We start from the raw sequence: 18,740 nt of genomic DNA on the forward strand, positions 1-18,740 counted from the left end.
ACTGTAGGGATTCTACGAATGTGAGAAACAGGAGTAAGAATAAAGTATTTGGCCCTTCAAGTCTGCTTCCCCCATTAAGAAAGATCCAATGGCTGATCTTTTACCTCAACCCACCTTCCTGCACGATCCCCATTTCCCTCAATGTCTCTGAAAATCTACTGATCTCACCAGCTCACCACCAACATTCCAAGGGCAATTAAGGATGGGCAATAAACTCTGGATTTTACCATTAATGCTCACATCCCATGTAAATAATTTAAAAGGTTCCTGTCTTGAACAGGCATCCGCAACACTGTTACATTATAACCAGCCTGAACAAAAAAATCACAATGACAACTCAAGCAAAATCATTAGGAGAATCTTAGGACAAGGGGGGAGCAAATTTAAAACAGGGCTGAGGAGAAACTACTTCTTCCAAAGGGTTGTGAATCTGTGGAATTCGCTACCCCAAAGTGCGGTGGATGCTGGGACAGTGAGTACATTTAAGGAGGAGTGAGACAGATTTTTAATTGGGAATGGGTTGAAAGGTTATGGGGGGAAGGCAGTAAAATGGGGATGAGGAGCATATCAGCCATGATCGAATGGCGGAATGGATTCGATGGGTCGAATGGCCTAATTCTGCTCCTATATCTTATATATATATGTTAGTCTGAATGATAGAATTCATTTGGTCCAACTCATGTTGAAGAACTCGATCGCATGGATTATTTCCCCCCTGGAAATAGGGTGGCACAGTGGTCCGTGCTGCTGACTCATAGCACCAGTGACCCGGGTTCAATTCCGGTCTTGGGTGACTGTCTATGTGGCCAATTCAGGGTCATTTCCCCCCCCCCCCCCCCCCCTCCCCCCCCGCCCCCCAAATTTCACCCAGGCAGCTTCTCAGTGAGTTCGAGGTGGGGAGGAGGGGGTTGCTGCACTGATGGATGATCCATGGTCTATGGAAAGGTGCCCTGGCGGTAATGGCTGCTTCCCGAGGCAACAGCACTGACAGTACACCACCCCCACCCCAAATCGCTGGGGTCTGGCCTGCCCATCTTCCCCTGGCCAAACTTACTGCTCTTCAAAGGATTTCTATCAGTCAGGCAGCCTCAGCAATGGCCGTCCGCTGGTAGTGGTGTTGCTGTGGTTATTGATCCTCTGACCGGGCTGGCAGCTCTTGAGGGCACACGGCCACCCTCAATTGGACAATGACCCCAGCGGCAGGCTCTTAATTGGCTGCCGGCACCAAAATGTCGGCAGGATCTCCTCTTACCTTTGGCCTTGTTGCTAGGACTTCAAAAACTCCGCCCGTAATTTCTGCTTCGGGTGGCATGGCTAAGCTCAGCAACTCCCATGGGAATTGCTCTCACACTTCAATTTCCTATAATTCCACAGAGTAAAGTATCAAATGCCAAAGGGGTTTAGATTTAGCAAACAGTTCTTTACCTCAGATTTCGACACCACTTCATCTTCTGAATTACAGTCATCTGAATCGACAGCCTTCTTCACCTCTTTCACGTTACTCTCTGATTTAACTTTCTCTATTTTAACGTTCACTTTTTCCTTTTCCTTTTCCTTCAACTGCTTTTTTTCAGAGTACGAAGAAGAAGAGGAAGAAATCCTTGGTGAGACACTTGGGAAACTTCTGGATGTCTCAGAAGTGCCTTTCTTTTGTTTTTTGGCATTGGCCTTCAGTGAATCAGCATTGGAGGGCCTCTTAATACTGGGCTTTGATTCTTGATGCAGGTTCCCTCCTCCCTTGGGTGACATGCTATCTAGTTTAGACTCCTTGAAGGCAGGTTTTGGTTCTTTGGAAGTTGCCTTTGGAGTAGCCTTTTCTTCCTTTGACGTCTTGCTTTCGGCCGATTTCCGCGATGATTCCTTCGATGACTTACTGTGCTCCTTCTCAGGTTCTTTTGCAGCTGGCTTGTTCTCAGAGTCTTTCGCAGGTCGCTCCCTGTGCTCCTTTGTGACTTTGTGAGGTTTGGAGGATTTGCTGCCTTCCCGACTCGTATCCTGGTTTGAAAGGACAAAAAGCAATTACTACAGCAACCAGTCACAACTCCGAACTTTAGAAAGTTCTTTGCAATAATGACAACTTACTCATTTCACACTAAACAATAAACAGAACTACACTGCAAAGAAAATGGAACAACGCTTATAGACAAATCTTGAAAAGATTTATTGAAATGGATGGCGCGATGACACAGTTGTTAGCGCTGCTGCCTCACAGCGCCAGGGACCTGCGTTCGATTCCGGCCTCGGGTGACTGTGCGATGTCTGCACGTTCTCCCCGTGTCTGCGTGGGTTTCCTCCGGGTGCTCCGGTTTCCTCCCACAGTATGGGTTAGGTTGATTAGTCATGACAAATTGCCCCTCAGTGTCAGGTGGATCAGCAGGGTAAACACGTTGGGGTATGGGGATATAACCTGCTGTCGATGTAAGTTTGATGGGCTGAATGGCCTCCTTCTGCACTGTAGGGATTCTATGATTCCATGAATGAAAATTTTGTGTTTGCAATCATGTCTGTAGGGTAGACGAAGATCACTTTTAGCACTAATGAACTCCTTATGCGAGTGTCACCGGAGATCAACATCCAGATATTAAATGTCTTTTGACAATTTGTGATTCTGCTTTGAAATGTGATAACGCTGTACTTTTTAACTGGCTGAAACAAAATAAAAGCTCAGCTTACAGACTCCAACGCAAATAGCTAAAAATCTCCTAAACTTCCATAAACCCCGATACCATATTGGATACTCAATTACATTCATCCAATGTCGCACCATCAGCAATGCAAAGGGAGATCCACTAAGTAGTAGGGTTAGAAGGGAGCTTAGGCTGCAACAAGATGGTGTCCTCATGCATCATCTTGTTGCAGTCGCTGAAAGTAAGCGTGCAGGTACAGCAGACAGTAAAGGCGGCAAATGGTATATTGGCCTTCATAGCAAGAAGAGATAGGGATATTTTACTGCAATTGTATAGGATGCTGGTGAGGCCACACCTGGTGTATTGTGTGCAGTTTTGGCATCCTTATCTGAGGAAGGATATCCTTGCTATAGAGGGAGTGCAGTGAAGGCTGATTCCTGGGATGGCAGGTCTGTCACATGAGGAGAGACTAATCGGTTAGGATTATATTCAATGCAGTTGAGAAGAGTGAGAGGGGATCTCATAGAAACTTATAAAATTCTAAGAGTTAGACAGGGTAGATTCAGAAAGAATGCTCCCAATGCTGGGGGGAGTCCAGAACTAGGAGTCACAGTTTGAGGATAAACCTTTTAGAACTGAGGTGAGGAAAAATTTCTTCACCCTGAGAGTGGTGAATGTGTGGAATTCACTCCCACAGAATGTAGTTGAGGCCAAAACGTTGTCTAATTTCAACAAGAAATTAAATATAGTTCGAGGGGCTAAAAGGATCAAGGGATATGAGGGAAGGGGGAATCAGGATATTGAATTCTATAATCAGCCATGATCAAGGTGAATAGCAGAGCAGGCTTAAAGGGCCGAATGGCCTACTCTTGCTTCTAGTTTCTACGTTTCTAAGATTGGAAGGGACAGTAAGGGTTAAAAACGCAGCTTGGCGAAGGCACTTGGAGACAAACTGCAAATTACTATCTCCCAGAAAATATTAAACAGCCACATCCCTGGTGCTAATCTTCAGAGATTGAAGCAATGATAAAGGAATCAATACTATTTACTATGACCCCACAATGTCTGAAGATAATGCATAGGACCCACTGAGCCTCCGGGAAACTAATCAAGCATCAGGGTAACTGTGGTGATTGGTAGCCACAGTTAACATTTGTGTGTTCAAAGGTATTTGTAGTGAATTGTTTTTGCAACAAGGTCGACATGATGTGAACAAGAGAACGGTTAAAGATAAAAGCGCGCAGGATAATTGAGATAGCATAATGTGAAGAAAGCAGAACTTAGAGTAACACAACAATGGCTTATTCGGAATCTCGCATGTAAACGATGTAATGTGATAAGGTACAAGAATGCTGCAAGAATGTATGAGGGGGGCAGAATAGCTCGGAAGCAATCTTGAATTCTAGCTCTGAGCTTGAATAAACTGTCTTGTTGAAACCCAATACGGTCTTGGAGACTTAGTTTGCTCGGTCCCTTCAACACACTACTATGGAGATCCATTGTGTCGGCATCCCAGTAACAGCACTTTCACCTTGGAATCAAAAGATAGTCGTCTTAAATCTCACTCCAGGAGTGCAGCACGAACAGGAGCTCAACATGGTGGCACAGTGGTTAGCACCACTGCCTCACAGCACCCGGGAACCGGGTTCAATTCCCGGCTTGGGGGGGGGGGCACACTGTTTGTGCGGAGTCTGCACATCCTCCCCATGTCTGCATGGGTTTCCTCCGGGTGCTCCGGTTTCCTCCCACAGTCCGAAAGACGTGCTGGTTAGACGCATTGGCCATGCTAAATTCTCCCTCAGTGTACCCAAACAGGCGCCGGAGCGTGGCGACTAGGAGATTTTCACAGTAACTTCATTGCACTGTTAATGTAGGCCTACGTGTAATACTAATAAATAAACTTTAAAAACTTTTAGATACTAATCTAGGCTGAATACTTCAGTGCAATCCTGAGGGAGTGCTGCGTCATCAGATAAGACATTAAATTGAATGTAAAAAGTCCCATGGTGCTATTCTAAGGAGATCGGGAATGTGCCAGTCAACAGGTGTCCCTCAACCAATTCGACCAAAACAAATTAACTACAGCAACAGCTCATTATGACATTAGGTCACCTGTAATTATGGAATCCCTACAGTGCAGAAGGTGGACCATTGAGTCTGCACCAACTCTGAAATGGCATCTTACCCAGACCCTAACCCCGTAACCCCACACATTTACCCCACTAATCCATCTAACCTACACATCTTGGGATACTAAGGAGCAATATGGCGCGGCCACTCAACCTAACCCGCACATCTTTTGACTGTGGGAGGAAACTGCAGCACCCAGAGGAAACCCACGCAGACATGGGGAGAACATGCAAACTCCACACAGTCACCCGAGGCTGAAATTGAACCTGGGTCCCTGGCACTGTGAGGCAGCAGCGCTAACCACTGTGCCACCCAAAATGTTTCTGTGGAAATCTATTATTAGAAAGACTGTTCACAAGCTAATAAGAATTGCACAGGGCATTAGAAGTGCTGAATAGAACGCACACCTTTAAAAAAATACCCATTCGTGGGATGTGGCGTCACTGGCTAGGCCAGTTTTATTGCCCATTTCTTGTTGCCCTTGAGAAGGTGGTGGGTGAGCTGCCTTCTTGAAATGCCGCAATCCCTAAGGTGTAGGTACATCCACTGTGCTGTTAGGGAGGGCATTCCAGGATTGTGACCCAGCATAAGTAAAGGAATGGCAATATATTTCTAAGTCAGAATGGTGAGTGACTTGGAAGGGGTTCCGGTGGTGGCATTCCCAGGTATCTGCTGCTCTTGTCCTTCCAGATGGCAGTGGTCGTGGGTTGGGAGGTGGGACCTAAAGAACCCTGGTGAGTTCCTGCAATGCATCTTGTAGATGGTACACACTGTCCGTCGAAGGTGGAGGGATTTATGTTTGAGGAAAGGGTAGGAATCAAATAGACTGCTTTGTTCTGGTTGGTGTCGAGCTTCTTGAGTGTTGCTGGAGCTGCACTCATCCAGGCTCCTGACTTGTGCCTTGTAGATGGTGGACAGGCTTTGGGGTGTCAGGAGTTATTCGCTTCAGGATTCCTACCATTTGACCTGTTCTGATAGCCACAGTATTTATATGGCTAGACCAGTTCAGCTTGTCAATAGTAACCCCCAGGATGTTGATAGTGGAGGATTCAGCCATTGAATGTCAAGGGATGATGGTTTGATCCTCTCTTGTTGGAGATGGTTATTGCCTGACATCTGTATGGCACAAATGTTATTTGCCACTTGTCAGCTCAAGGCTAGATATTGTCCAGGACTTGTTGCATTTGGACATGGACTGCTTCAGTATCTAAGGAGTTGTGAATGATGCTGAACACTGTGCAGTCACCTGCAAACTTCCCCACTTCTGACCTTATGATGGAAGGAAAGTCATTGATGAAGCAGCTGAAGATGGTTGGGCCTACCATCTTCAGTAGTGAGGTTCTACTGGAATATTCAAAGTGTTGTTTAAGCTTCCCAGGTTCAGAGTCCAATGCTTTACAACCAGGCCTACTTGGGCAGAGGAAATATACTGGGGCTAATTTTTATCTTCACAATTTGAACAATCAAATGGCAGAGAAGATCTTCCCACTCGTATCAAACCCACAGGTTCCATGGAAAAAACACATCAGCCAGGATCGATATGAGGTGGAGCAGCAGCAAAGGTGAAAATTACCCCCAATATTTCTCCTTGAAGGAATTTTACATTGAAAAAATATTTGCACATTGAGCAAATGTGCGGAATGTAAACAATGATGACCTGTACTACTGACCTTTGACCCATGGGATGGTTTGCTTTTCTTTGGATCAGAGAATGCAGACAGAGGAATTGTGGGCAGCATGGGATAGTCTGGACTTGGTCGCGAGGTTGTGTCAGTTCCTTCAGGCATTACCATAACCTGAAAGAAAAATGAATTAGAGGCTGTCTGACTATGTTGTCGTTTAGAACGAGCATATTAGACAGAGAGTGAAGAACCGAGATATCATACACAAATCATTATTATGCACTAAGCCAGCACTGCTTCAAACTTTAATATTCTGCCTCGCAAATAATGATTTTTAACTTTAGGTTAATGTTGAGCAGCAATCTGTAGACGCTTGTGGGTCTTCCAAGGCTGCGTGTATCGACATTTCGAGGTGGTTTCATTGAACAGGGTCTCTGAGAATTACTCTTTGCAATGTAAAAACACCCGCAATGTGACTACAAAAAAAATTGCATTGTGAGGCGCATCTTCCAGCAAATGTCCAGCTACTGATGCCGTCCCAACTCTTCCCCCATTTACCTTTCCTCTTGGCCCTTCTCAAAAGTCAAAACTCCCAAAAGTGACACCTCAGGCGCACTGAGGAGGCAGTGTCAGACGCTCCATCACTCATTACACCATCCACATTATTCTAATGCTTCACATTTATTCCCTGTGTCTTAAATTAATGGGTTTAATGGTGAACTGCTTCTCCCGCTGGCTATGCAAAGGACTGTTTTGCACATGGCTGCCAGGCCTCTACTGTCTGCAAGGCCTAAGCTTGTTTCTAGAAAGCAGGAAGCCTCCATGTAAAAGGTGTCAGAGAGCCTGGGTACCAGCAGCCTCAGGCACTCTTAGTCGACTTGAGTACAAGCAGCATGCATAATCTGACGTGAGGCCTTTAATGACTTATGCACAAGGAGAAACCAGCTTGCAGTGGTCCTGCAAGTGTTTCTGAAATTACAAACAACTTGGAAATTATAGTCATTTACAGCAAGAAACGAGCAGTTTTTCCAATCCTTCATTTGCATACATATTCGCCAATTAAATCCTGGCTTTTCGCCCTTTCTCATTCGATGAAAAACTGACTCCTGCTAATCCTTCATTTGCATGGCATATCCCCATATCTCGCCTTTGGTATTTGTTATGGAAAAATCTGGTCTTGCTCACCCTCTGGTGAAGGCCGAAAAGCAGAATGTTATGGGGCCTACGCAGATGAAGATTAGCCTGTTCATGCTGAAATAGCAAACACTGGCTCCTCCTGAAGGTCTGTAAACTGGTAAACATTTTGCACTACTGTACAGAGAAGACATGAAACTTTAATTTGAACACTAACTTCTGCACAATTTAACTTCCAACCTATGAAACCTCAACCCGAACATCTTAACTTCCACAAAGGCAAAGAGAATTTTGTGGTCGTCTACCTGGAGATTCAGAGTACTAAAGCAAAGGTGCAACTCCATCCCGGCCTTCGATTAGGGCACCTCCTAAATCGAAGACTTCAGTGGGATGTTACCAGGAATACGGAGGTAGAGGCTGCATTACCGGCGAACTGGAACCTACCCCTCCTGCCTTCAAAAGCTTGCGCCGAAATTCCTTGGTTGGGTTGTTAAAGGTGAGTTTCTCACAGCGCAGGTGATTCACAGGTGGGTTCCCCTCCAGGTTCAGGAACAAATCATACGTGAAGCAGACCTTCTTGGGTTCTTCCTGATGGGGGGGGGAAAAAAACACAACGTCACAAACACACTCGAAACTGCTTTATCACAAAATGTGGTTTTATTGAGTGTATTTAAATCAGGCACAGCTGGTTAAAATACCATCTGCCTGACCCGGCGGTCAGCACTTAGATTAACGAGATAGTAAATTTAGAATGGCTGATAACATTTCAGTTCAGAGTTAAAATTATTCATTCTGAATTCAGACTTTTTTGCTTTACAAACATTCCTGCCCTTTTAACAAATTGCACATGTAATTAAATCAAAAAAGGAACAAGTTAGGCTTGAATAGATCACACACTAAACTGCCCGTCATATCCGTACCGACATTGGAAAACAGCCAGTATCTATTAGCAATGTATGGTTAGAACAATACGTGATACATAGAATCCCTACAGTGCAGGAGGAGGCCATTCGGCCCATCAATTCTACATCGACCTCTATCCCACACAGACCCTATCCCCATGACCCCACCTAATCCCCCTGACACTAATGGGCAATTTAGCATGGCCAATCAACCTAACCCGTACATCTTTGGGCTGTGGGAGGAAACCAGAGCACCCGGAGGAAACCCATGCAGACACGGGCAGAACGTGCAGACTCCACACAGACAGTGACCCAAGCCAGGAGTCGAACCCGGGTCCCTGCCGCTGTAGAAATCACAGAAACCTTACAGTACAGAAAGAGGCCATTCGGCCCATCGAGTCTGCACCGACCACAATCCCACCCAGGCCCTATCCCTACATATTTTACCCACTAATCCCTCTAACCTATGCATCTCAGGACACTAAGGGGAAACTTTAGCATGGCCAATCAACCTAACCCGCACATCTTTGGACTGTGGGAGGAAACCGGAGCACCCGGAGGAAACCCACGCAGACACGAGGAGAATGTGCAAACTCCACACAGACAGTGACCCAAGCCGGGAATCGAACCCAGGTCCCTGGAGCTGTGAAGCAGCAGTGCTAACCACTGTGCCACCGTGCATCTTCTATCCATTACGCCAGTGGCTCCCGACCTTGTATATGTCATGGCACAGCTCGATGCTAAAAGTGTTTGAGCCACACCTCCTATTTTCTCTGTCTTCTTCCCTTACTGGGAACTTGGTTATTAACTTCTCCCTGTCCTCGCGCCTGTTTTTTTTTTTTAAACCTCTCTTCATCTCTCTCGCTTCTCCCCGAGTTTCTGCGCCCTTTTTGAGTTTGCGTTTTTTGTGCTGTCACGTGGGAACTTTGTCTTCAACTCCGAGTCCCGTTGGTTATACGCATAGGCCTGACCAACATAAAAGATCTAAACCGCGCCTGTGCGGCTGTTTCCCAGCTGGAGCATCCGCGGGAAGCCCAAGATTCATTGGGCCTTGGAGATGCCAACCACAGGTTAGAATGGGCCTCAAGCTCAGCCCCAAGCCTACGCTAAGTTGATGCCTGCTTCCTCTGTGCTCATTCAGACTCCCCAGCCGGCTTTAAAGTTAAAGTTTATTTATTAGTCACAAGTAAGGCTTACATTAACACTGCAATGAAGTTACTGTGAAATTTCCCTACTCGCCACACTCCGACACCTGTTCGGGTCAATGCACTTCGCCAGCGCGTCTTTCTGACTGTGGGAAGAAACTGGAGCACCCGGAGGAAACCCACACAGACACGGGGAGCATGAGCAGACTCTGCACAGAGAGTGACCCAAGCCGGGAATCGAACCCGGGTCCCTGGCGCTGTGAGGCAGCAGTGCTAACCACTGTCCCACCGTGTCGCCCCTTGGCATGCTGCACCAAGCACTTCACAGGGGACGCCCGGTCATCCTCGCTGCTATAACATCCGGAAAACACTGCGGAATCTGGAAGAAACACGGAAAATGCCCGGAATGATTAGCAGGCCGGACAGTATCTGTGGAGAATTCGGATGAAATGCTGTTTCTCTGCACAGACACTGGTGTGGTGTGGTGTTGGTGTCCAATCGCGTGATGATAGTGTTTATCATCATCATCTCTCTTGCCGTTCCTCCACTGCCAGGCACGTCGCACATCTTAAAGTTTACTTATTAGTCTCACAAGTAGGCTTACATTAACACTGAAGATACTGTGAAAATCCCCTAGTCGCCACACTCCGGTGTCTGTTTGGGTAACACTGAGGGAGTATTTAGCATGGCCAAAGCACCTAACCAGCACGTCTTTCGGACTGTGGGAGGAAGCTGGAGCACCCGGAGGAAACCCACGCAGACACGGGGAGAACGTGCAGACTCCACACAGTGACCCAGGCTGGGAATCGAACCCGGGTCCCTGGCGCTGTGAGGCAGCAGTGCTAACCACTGTGCCACCCGTATCTGAAGGGAGAAACACACAACAGTAAAGTTGTGGAGAGAGGGGGAGGGTGGGGAAAGTCAAGAGGTGCATGCTTCCAACATCTGCAGCTTATAAAGCGGAAGAGATTGTGGAATGTGAAAGGGAGAAACCGGGTTTGGGGAAATCATCACCGTCATTTGATTAGGTGCCAGCCATGCCCTCAGCAACAGCATTCCAAAAACGGCCAGTGTTGCCTCCTCCATTGGGGTCCAGACATGCAGACAAACCCACCCTCTCCGGTTCGCTCCTGCTGCCTCTGGTTGCCCACTGCCTGACCCAAAGATGTGCAGGTTAGGTTCACTGGCCATAGTAAATTGCCCACTGGTGTCAGGGGGCATTAGCAGGGCAAACACCTGGGGTAAAGGGAATAGGGCCTGGGTGGGATTGCTGTCGTTGAAGTCTTGAAGGCCCAAATGGCTTCCTTCTGCACTGTAGGGATTCTGTGATTAACCTACGAGAGGAGGGTGTGCCAGTTAGCATCACGCAACGTGAAATGAGAACAGAAAATGCTGCCGGTACTCAGCAGGTCAAGCAGCATTGGTGGAGACGGAGTTAAGTTTCAGGCCAACGAACCTGTATCAGGATGTCAATGAAAGGTCATCAGCCTGAAATGTGGAACAGTTTCTCCACGGATGCTGCCTGACATGCTGAGAATGTGGGGGGCACGACCAACTGGGAAATTTGCAGATGACAGAATAATTGGCCGTGTAGTGGAGAGTGTAGAGGATAGTTGTCAGCTCCAAAATGATATTGATGGTTGGGGTGGGCAGGGAAGTGGCAAACGGAGTTCAACTCCGGTAAGTGTGAGGTAATACATCTCGGGAGGTCAAACAGAAAAAAGGAACACACGGGAATATACTGAGAGGGGTAGCTGAACTGAGACATCTTGGCATGGAAGCGCACAGGTCCCTAAAGATAGCAGTACAGGCAAATAAGGTTGTAAAGAAGGCATATGAAATGCTGTCCTTTACTGGCAGAGGTGTAGAATATAAAAGTAGGGATATAATGATGGAACTGTATAAGACACCACACTGGAGTATTGTGTGCAGTTCTGGTCAGCACATTACAGGAAGGATGTAATTGCTGTGGAGAGATTGCAGAGAATTTCGCCAGGGCCTGGAGAATTGTAGCTATGTGGAGAGGTTAGAGAGGTTGTTTTCCCTTGGAACATAGAAGGCTGAGGGGGTGACATGATTGAGGTGTACAAAATGGTGAGAGGTAGAATCATAGAATCCCTATAGTGCAGAAGGAGGCCATTCGCCCATCGAGTCTGTACCGACCACAATCCCACCCAAGCCCTAAACCTATAACCCTGCACATTTACCCTGCTAATCCCTCAGACACTAGGGTGAATTTACCATGGCCCAATCCACCTAACCAGAACATCTTTGGACTGCGGGAGGAAACCGGAGCACCCGGAGGAAACCCACGCGGACACGGGGAGAATGTACAAACTCCACACAGACAGTGACACGAGGCCAGAATTGGAACCCGGGTCCCTGGCGCTGTGAGGCAGCAGTGCTAACCACTGTGCCACCCATAGAGATAGAGTGGACAGGAGGAACCTGTTTCCCTTGGCATAGAGTTCAAAAACCAGGGGTCATAGATTCAAGCTAAGGATTAGGGGGAACATGAGGAAAAACATTTGTACGCAGAGGATGGTGGGTGTCTGGAATTCGCTGCCTGGGCGGGTGGTGGAGTCAGAGACCTTAAACTTGTTTAAAAGGTAGCTGGATCTGAACCTTAAGTGCTGTAAGCTACAGGGCTATGGGCCAGTGGGGTGCAGGCAGATGGGGTTAGGAAGGGCACCTGGGTGCCTTTGGGTCAGCATGGACAAGACGGACCGAATGGCCCCCTTCGGTGCTGCATCATTTCAATGATTCTATTTCCAAAATGTTCAGCATTATTTCGAATTTGCAGCATCTGCAGTATTTTGCTCTGGTGGCAGTGTTGCCCAATCTGCTTGAGGATGTGGTTGAGTCACTGGCAGTGCGTGCAAGCCATGAGGTGAGAGTGTTGAAGCATCTGAATGTCACTCGAATTCAGGGCGGCACAGTGGCAACAACAGGGTGGCACAGAGATGCCTGTCCATTTTAAGTCCCATTATCTCTGCATTGCATAGGTGCTCACAAAATGACGTAGCATCAGTTATTATGGACAACATGACAGAATTCACCACCAATCCTTATCTTATTAATGGTCTGATGTCTCTGCGCATGCTCTCCCCAGAAAACTGGCTCTGGCCACTAGGTGGTGCTGTGTTGCCCTTTTCCTCCCCACATTGCAGTAAAGATTAGAACGCGTTCTGCCGAGAGGTCAGGGCTCAAGGTTAAACCCAGGCTCACACGGCCCATGGCTGTTGCCTGACCTGCCGGGCACAAGTGGGATCTCATGAAAACAGTGAGAGAAGCAACTGGAGATATCAGGAACATAGGAGCAAAAGTGGGCCATTCGGCCCTTCGAGTCTGCTGCGCCATTCGAGAGGTTTTGAAGTTTATTTATAAGTCACAAATAGGCTTACGTTAACACCGCAATGAAGTTACTGTGAAAATCCCCGCGTCGCCACACTCTGGCGCCTGCTCGGGTTACACTGAGGGAGAATTGAGCATGGCTATTTAGCATGGGGAGAACATGCAGGCTCCGCACAGGCAGTGACCCCAGGCCAGGAATCGAACCCGGGTCCCTGGCACCGTGATGCAGCAGTGCCAGCCACCGTGCCGCCCAATCACGGTTGGGCTCCATTCCACTTTTTATTGCAGCAGCTGAAGGTGTAGCGATCAGGGATTACCGAAAGCAGCATCCAAGTCCGCAACAGAAAGACTTGCACTTATATAGCACGCCATTCTAAACATCTTAAAAGGCTTTATGATGAACAAAATGATGTACGGGTTAGGTAGATTGGCCATGCTAAATTAACCCGAGTGTCAGGGGGACTAGCAGGGTAAATACGTGGGGTTACAGGGTTAGGTGCCGGGGTGGGATTGTGGTTGGTGCAGAATCGATGGGCTGAATGGCCTCCTTCTGCACTGTAGGGATTCTATGAAAATACATGCAATGTATCACCGCTGTTGCAATGTAGAAAACGTACCAATTTTCACAGCATGCTCCCACAAACAGCAACATGAGAGTGATCAGTTCGTGTGCTTGAGCGATTTTGCTCCTATCAGCCAGAACACCCCTGCTCTTCATAAAATCCTGACAGTGCAGAAAGAGGCCATTCGGCCCATCGAATCTGCACCGACAACAATCCCACCCAGGTCCTCTCCTTGTAATCCCACATAATCCCCCTGACACTAAGGGGCAATTTAGCACGACCAATCAACCTCACCCGCACCTCTTTGGACTGTGGGAGCACCCGAAGGAAACCCACGAAGACACAGGGAGGACGTGCAAACTCCACAGGGACAGTCACCAGAGGCCGGAATTGAACTCGGGTCCCTGGCGCTGAGAGGCAGCAGTGCTAACCACTGTGTCACCGTGCCGCCCCATGAACTTGGCCATCAAGTCCCGAGGTGGGACTGAGAGGCAGCAGTGCTAACCCTTCTTCGAAATAATGACACAGGATCTGAGGGAGAAGACAGAGCTTTGGTTTAACTTTGCATCTGCAAGACAGCATCTCCAACAGTGCAGCATTCCCTGGGTACTGAACTGACATGTCGCCTAGAGTTTGTGCTCGGGTCCTGGGAGCAGGAACGAACGTCAATGGTCTTGGCCGTGCAGTCAAGGGCCTTCTCTGCACCAGTAGGGGAGTTTCACAATCTGAGAACAGGAGTCAAACAGCACGCACCCAGGTCTGACGGCACTGGGGAGTGTTCAGGTGCCTTTAGGGAAAGAGTTTAGCACCCCTAAGCTGAAGGTTCACAGGAATATAGGCCACCCACACCCCCCTCCTCCACCCCCTCATGCCACTGTATTCCCACCTGCAGCACTGGAGAAATAATACCAGAAAACACTGGGATTATTTCAGCTGAGTCAGTATCCGAGAGAGAAAAACATTCAAATATTCTGGATGTAACGCTTCTTCTGATGAAGCGTTATCAGGCTCAAGATTCTGGGCTTTATCTTATGAAATTCATTTATGGGATGTGGGCATCACTGGCTAGGCCAGCATTTATTGCCCATCCCTAGCTGCCCTTGAGAATGTGATGGTGAGCTGCCTTCTTGTATCACTGCAGTCCATGTGGTGCAGGTACACCCACAGTGCTATTATGGCGGGAGCTCTAGGATTTTGATCTAGCGACAGAGAAGGAACGACGATATATTTACAAGTCAGGATGGTGAGTGGCCTGGAGGAAGCGCCCAGGTGGGTGTCTCCAGGTGTTTGCTGTTCTTGTCCTTCCAGGTGATAGAGGTTTACAAGCTGCTGCTGAAGACGTCTTGGGGTGAGTTGCTGCAGTGCACCCTGTAGATGGTACACATTGCTGCTACTGAGCGTCTGAGAATGCTTAGGTTGGTAGTTGGAGTACCAATCAAGCGGGCTGCTTTGTCCTGGATGGTGTTGAGCTGCTTGAGCGTTGGGGGCAGCATGGTGGCACACTGGTTAGCACTGCTGCCTCACGGCGCAAGAATGCCAGGTTCAATTCCCAGCTCGGGTCACTATCTGTGTGGTGTCTGCACGTTCTCCCAGTGTCTGCGTGGGTTTCCTCCGGGTGCTCCGATTTCCTCCCATAGTCCAAAAGACGTGCTGGTTAGGTGCTTTGGCCATGCTAAATTCTCCCTCAGTATACCCAAACAGGCGCCGGAGTGTGGCGACTAGGGGATTTTCACAATAACTTCATTAATGCAAGCCTACTTGTGACACTAATAAACAAACTTAAACTTGTTGGAGCTGCACTCGTCCAGGCAATTGAGAGTATTCCATCACACTCCTGACTTGTACCTTGCAGATGGTGGACAGGCTTTGGGGAGTCAGGAGGTGAGTTACTCGCCACAGGATTCCCAGCTTCCGAACTGCTCATGTAACCACGTATGCATATGGCTGGCCCAGCTCACTTTCTGGTCAATGGTAACCCCCTATAGGTTGATAGTGGGGGATTCAGCAATGGTAATGCTATTGAATGACATGGGGTGATGGTTAAGATTCTCTCTTGTTGGAGATGGTTATCGCCTGGCTTTGGTATTGTACTTGCCACTCGTCAGCCCGAGTTGATGGAAACAGAGAGCAGACCGAGGTTATGAGTGACCTGCTCTGAGCTGCGCAATGGCAAGCGATCACGAGGAGGGTAGAGGAATCTTTACCAGGACACTCTGCAAGCCGCCCTAAATAAGTGCAACATCCCCACTGACACGTGGGAATCGCTTGCCCTGGAACGCACAAACTGCAGAAGAAGCATTCGCGAAGGCGCCAAACACCTCAAACGTCATCGAGTGGAGCATTTGGTGGCCAAGCGTAAACAGCGGAGAGAGAGCTCAGAATCCAGAACATTCCACCCACCCACCTCATCAAACACCTGCCATCTGTGGCAGAGTCTGTGGCTGCAGGATTAGACCATTCAGCCACCGTACAACGGGTGGCACGGTGACACAGTGGTTAGCACTGCTGCCTCAGAGTGCCAGGGACCCGGGTTCAATTCCGGCCACGAGTCACTGTCTGTGTGGAGTCTGCACTTTCTCCCCGTGTCTGCGTGGGTTTCCTCCGGTTTCCTCCCACAGTCCAAAGATGTGCGGGTTAGGTTGGGTTGATTGGCCCATGCTAAATTGCCCCTAGTGTCAGAGGGTTTAGCAGGGTAACTATGTGGGGTTGCGGGAATAGGGCCTGGGTGGGACTGCGGTCAACCCGATGGGCTGAATGGCCGCCTTCTGCACTTTAGGGATTCTACGATTCAAACCCCCTACAACCCCAAGTGGAAGCAAGTCACCCTCGACCCTGAGGGACTGCCACAGAACCAGAAAAGAAGCTGTTTTCTCTTCCTTTTTCCTATTAAAAATAAAGCAGCAGTACCTTGTTCTTGAAGTAGACATCGATTGGCATAATAAATCCAGCGTAGCCAGACTCCTCTACCTTGTAAGGTGGTTCCTTGCAAACTACATTGGAAGAAACAAAAAAAACATTAAGCAGGATGTTTACACTTAACACAGAGCCCAGAGAGGTCCATCAGCCTAACAGCAATACTGAAGGCTTCATTAAAAATGAGAAAGAACACGGTCTTGTTTGTGATTCGAGCTGCTGAAACAGTTATATTCACATTGACAACATCCTCTCTACAGTTCGTCTACAACCTTCATGCTGCAGCCAACAATCCAGACAGCTGAGCTTTGAAGAAACCTTGAGATGAGTCATCGGTCTCATTTCCTTCCCCCTTGAAGGAAACAATCTCCCAACCTTCTTCCTAGCTTTCTTACTTGACTGGGGGCGGGGAGGGAAGAGTAGAGATTCTGGAAAATTCTTTCCTGACTCTCTCCCCCCTCCCCCGCAAACAAAAAAGCCAATCATGTATGCTCCAGCAAACTGAAGTCAACCAACTTAAAATTGTGCATCTCTCCACACCAGTTACACCTCTCCTTTTAGGTCACCTCATGTTTGTGCACTGTTCTTTGTCCAATGAGGCTCTTAAGCCATCTGCCTGTAGATGGTCCACTGCGATTGACAGACTGATCTTTCTACCTTCTTGAGAAGTGCCAGACTTGTACACAGGGATTTCCCCCCTCAGCCATTCAGCTGAGCAGAGCATTTACTCTGGGAAACCCCCAAACACTAATGAATGGAACGCTGTGAAATACTGTCTTCAATGCAGCACTCGTAATCCACGGCCATCACTGAAAAAAACCCACAAAATCCCTCAAGTCGGTGCAGCCAAGCTTGTCCCTGTAAGTACAGCTGCAAATCTGCTACCTGCCAAGTTATATCAGGAAGAGCCAGCATTACAAAACACTGGGACTAAAATCTCATCCATGAAGTACATCTTTAGCATTTCCGCGGGGTCCTACACGTTGTGTAACACAATGGAGGCATCAAGTGACTATGCAAATTAAGGCTTTAGGCCGGAGTTCCCCAGTCTCGCACACCCCACTGCCGCTGCCAGTTAAAAAGAGAGAATTCGGTACTCAGTCAAATCTCCATTCTCTGCGGTGGGATCGGAAACTCCCAGCTACAGCCGAGGTCAGAGAATTCCGACCGGAGTCTTTTAAATGCACCGTTTTCATAGAATCCTTAAAGTGCGGAAGGAGGCCGTTCAGCCCATCGAGTCTGCACCGACAACAATCGCACCCAGCCCTATCCCTGTAACCGCCACATATTTGCCCTGCTAGTCAACCGGACACTAAGGGGCAATTTAGCATAGCCGCTCAACCTAACCTGCACATCTTTGGACGGTGGGAGGAAACCGGAGCACCCGGAGGAAACCCACGCAGACACGGGGAGAACGTGCAGACTGCACACAGTCACCCAAGGCCAGAATTGAACCCGGGTCCCTGGCGATGTGAGGCAGCAGTGCTAACCACTGTGCCAGCGTGCCGCCCTAAGCTTTTAAGCATATTATTTGGGCACCTGTCCTTGACTTTTTGATTTTAACACAACTCCAAACATTTTTATGGATGTGCTAAAAATACCGCCAACAAAAATAGGCCTTTTGTACTTATCCAGACATGATGTGGCTTCCTTAATTATAAAAGATCTTTAAGCGTGTGCAAGTGTTGGAGCCACTGAGACAGGCATCTCCACAACTGATTAGAGATAACAAATCAGCAACATTGCAACACATCTTTGATGGGTAAAATCACACCTGCAGGCACGTTTCTGTTTATGAAAGCACTGAATATTTTTGCCAATGTCATACAATAGCAAGGAGAGGCGAGGGTGGGATTGCAGGAGAAGGATGGCGGCGGGAAATGGCCGACCTAAGCTGCAAAATAGTTTTAATCAGACACTAACCATTGGCAATTTAAATGTTGCACTTCTCAACTTAATTCTATGTTCTAACAAGGATCAAAGATTAAGGAACAGATTATAAAAAACCATCAGAGATGATACGGCAGATGTTTTAAATGGATTCTCATAGAACCATAGAATAGAATCATAGAAACCCTACAGTACAGAAAGTGGCCATTTGGCCCATCGAGTCTGCACCAGCCACAATCCCACCCAGGCCCTACCCCCATATCCCTACATAGTTACCCACTAATCCCTCTAACCTACGCATCTCAGGACACTAAGGGCAATTTTTAGCATGGCCAATCAACCTAACCCGCACATCTTTGGACTGTGGGAGGAAACCGGAGCACCCGGAGGAAACCCACGCAGACACGAGGAGAATGTGCAAACTCCACACAGTGACCCAAGGCGGGAATCGAACCCAGGT

The 18,740-nt window shown here is 48.0% G+C and overlaps 1 protein-coding gene across 3 annotated transcripts in view; it reads right to left on the minus strand.

Moving 5' to 3' along the window:
* mllt1a (MLLT1 super elongation complex subunit a) overlaps positions 1-18,740 on the minus strand; it is a 123,633-nt gene that overhangs the window by 46,481 nt on the left and 58,412 nt on the right. For 2 of the 3 annotated variants that reach the window (XR_013495544.1, XM_078198422.1), the window contains exons 3-6: positions 16,385-16,467; positions 7,958-8,101; positions 6,428-6,553; positions 1,426-1,995 (exon numbers count right to left, since the gene is read on the minus strand). Coding sequence is in view for 2 of the 3 variants with exons in the window: in XM_078198422.1 (XP_078054548.1) it covers positions 1,426-1,995; positions 6,428-6,553; positions 7,958-8,101; positions 16,385-16,467 (923 nt within the window). In the remaining variant the exon portion in view is untranslated. The remainder of the gene's footprint in view (positions 1-1,425; positions 1,996-6,427; positions 6,554-7,957; positions 8,102-16,384; positions 16,468-18,740) is intronic. The other variant, XM_078198423.1, reaches the window with a different exon arrangement.

The sequence above is a fragment of the Mustelus asterias genome, chromosome 26 (assembly GCF_964213995.1).
Source record: "Mustelus asterias chromosome 26, sMusAst1.hap1.1, whole genome shotgun sequence".
Taxonomy (NCBI): Eukaryota; Metazoa; Chordata; class Chondrichthyes; order Carcharhiniformes; family Triakidae; genus Mustelus; species Mustelus asterias.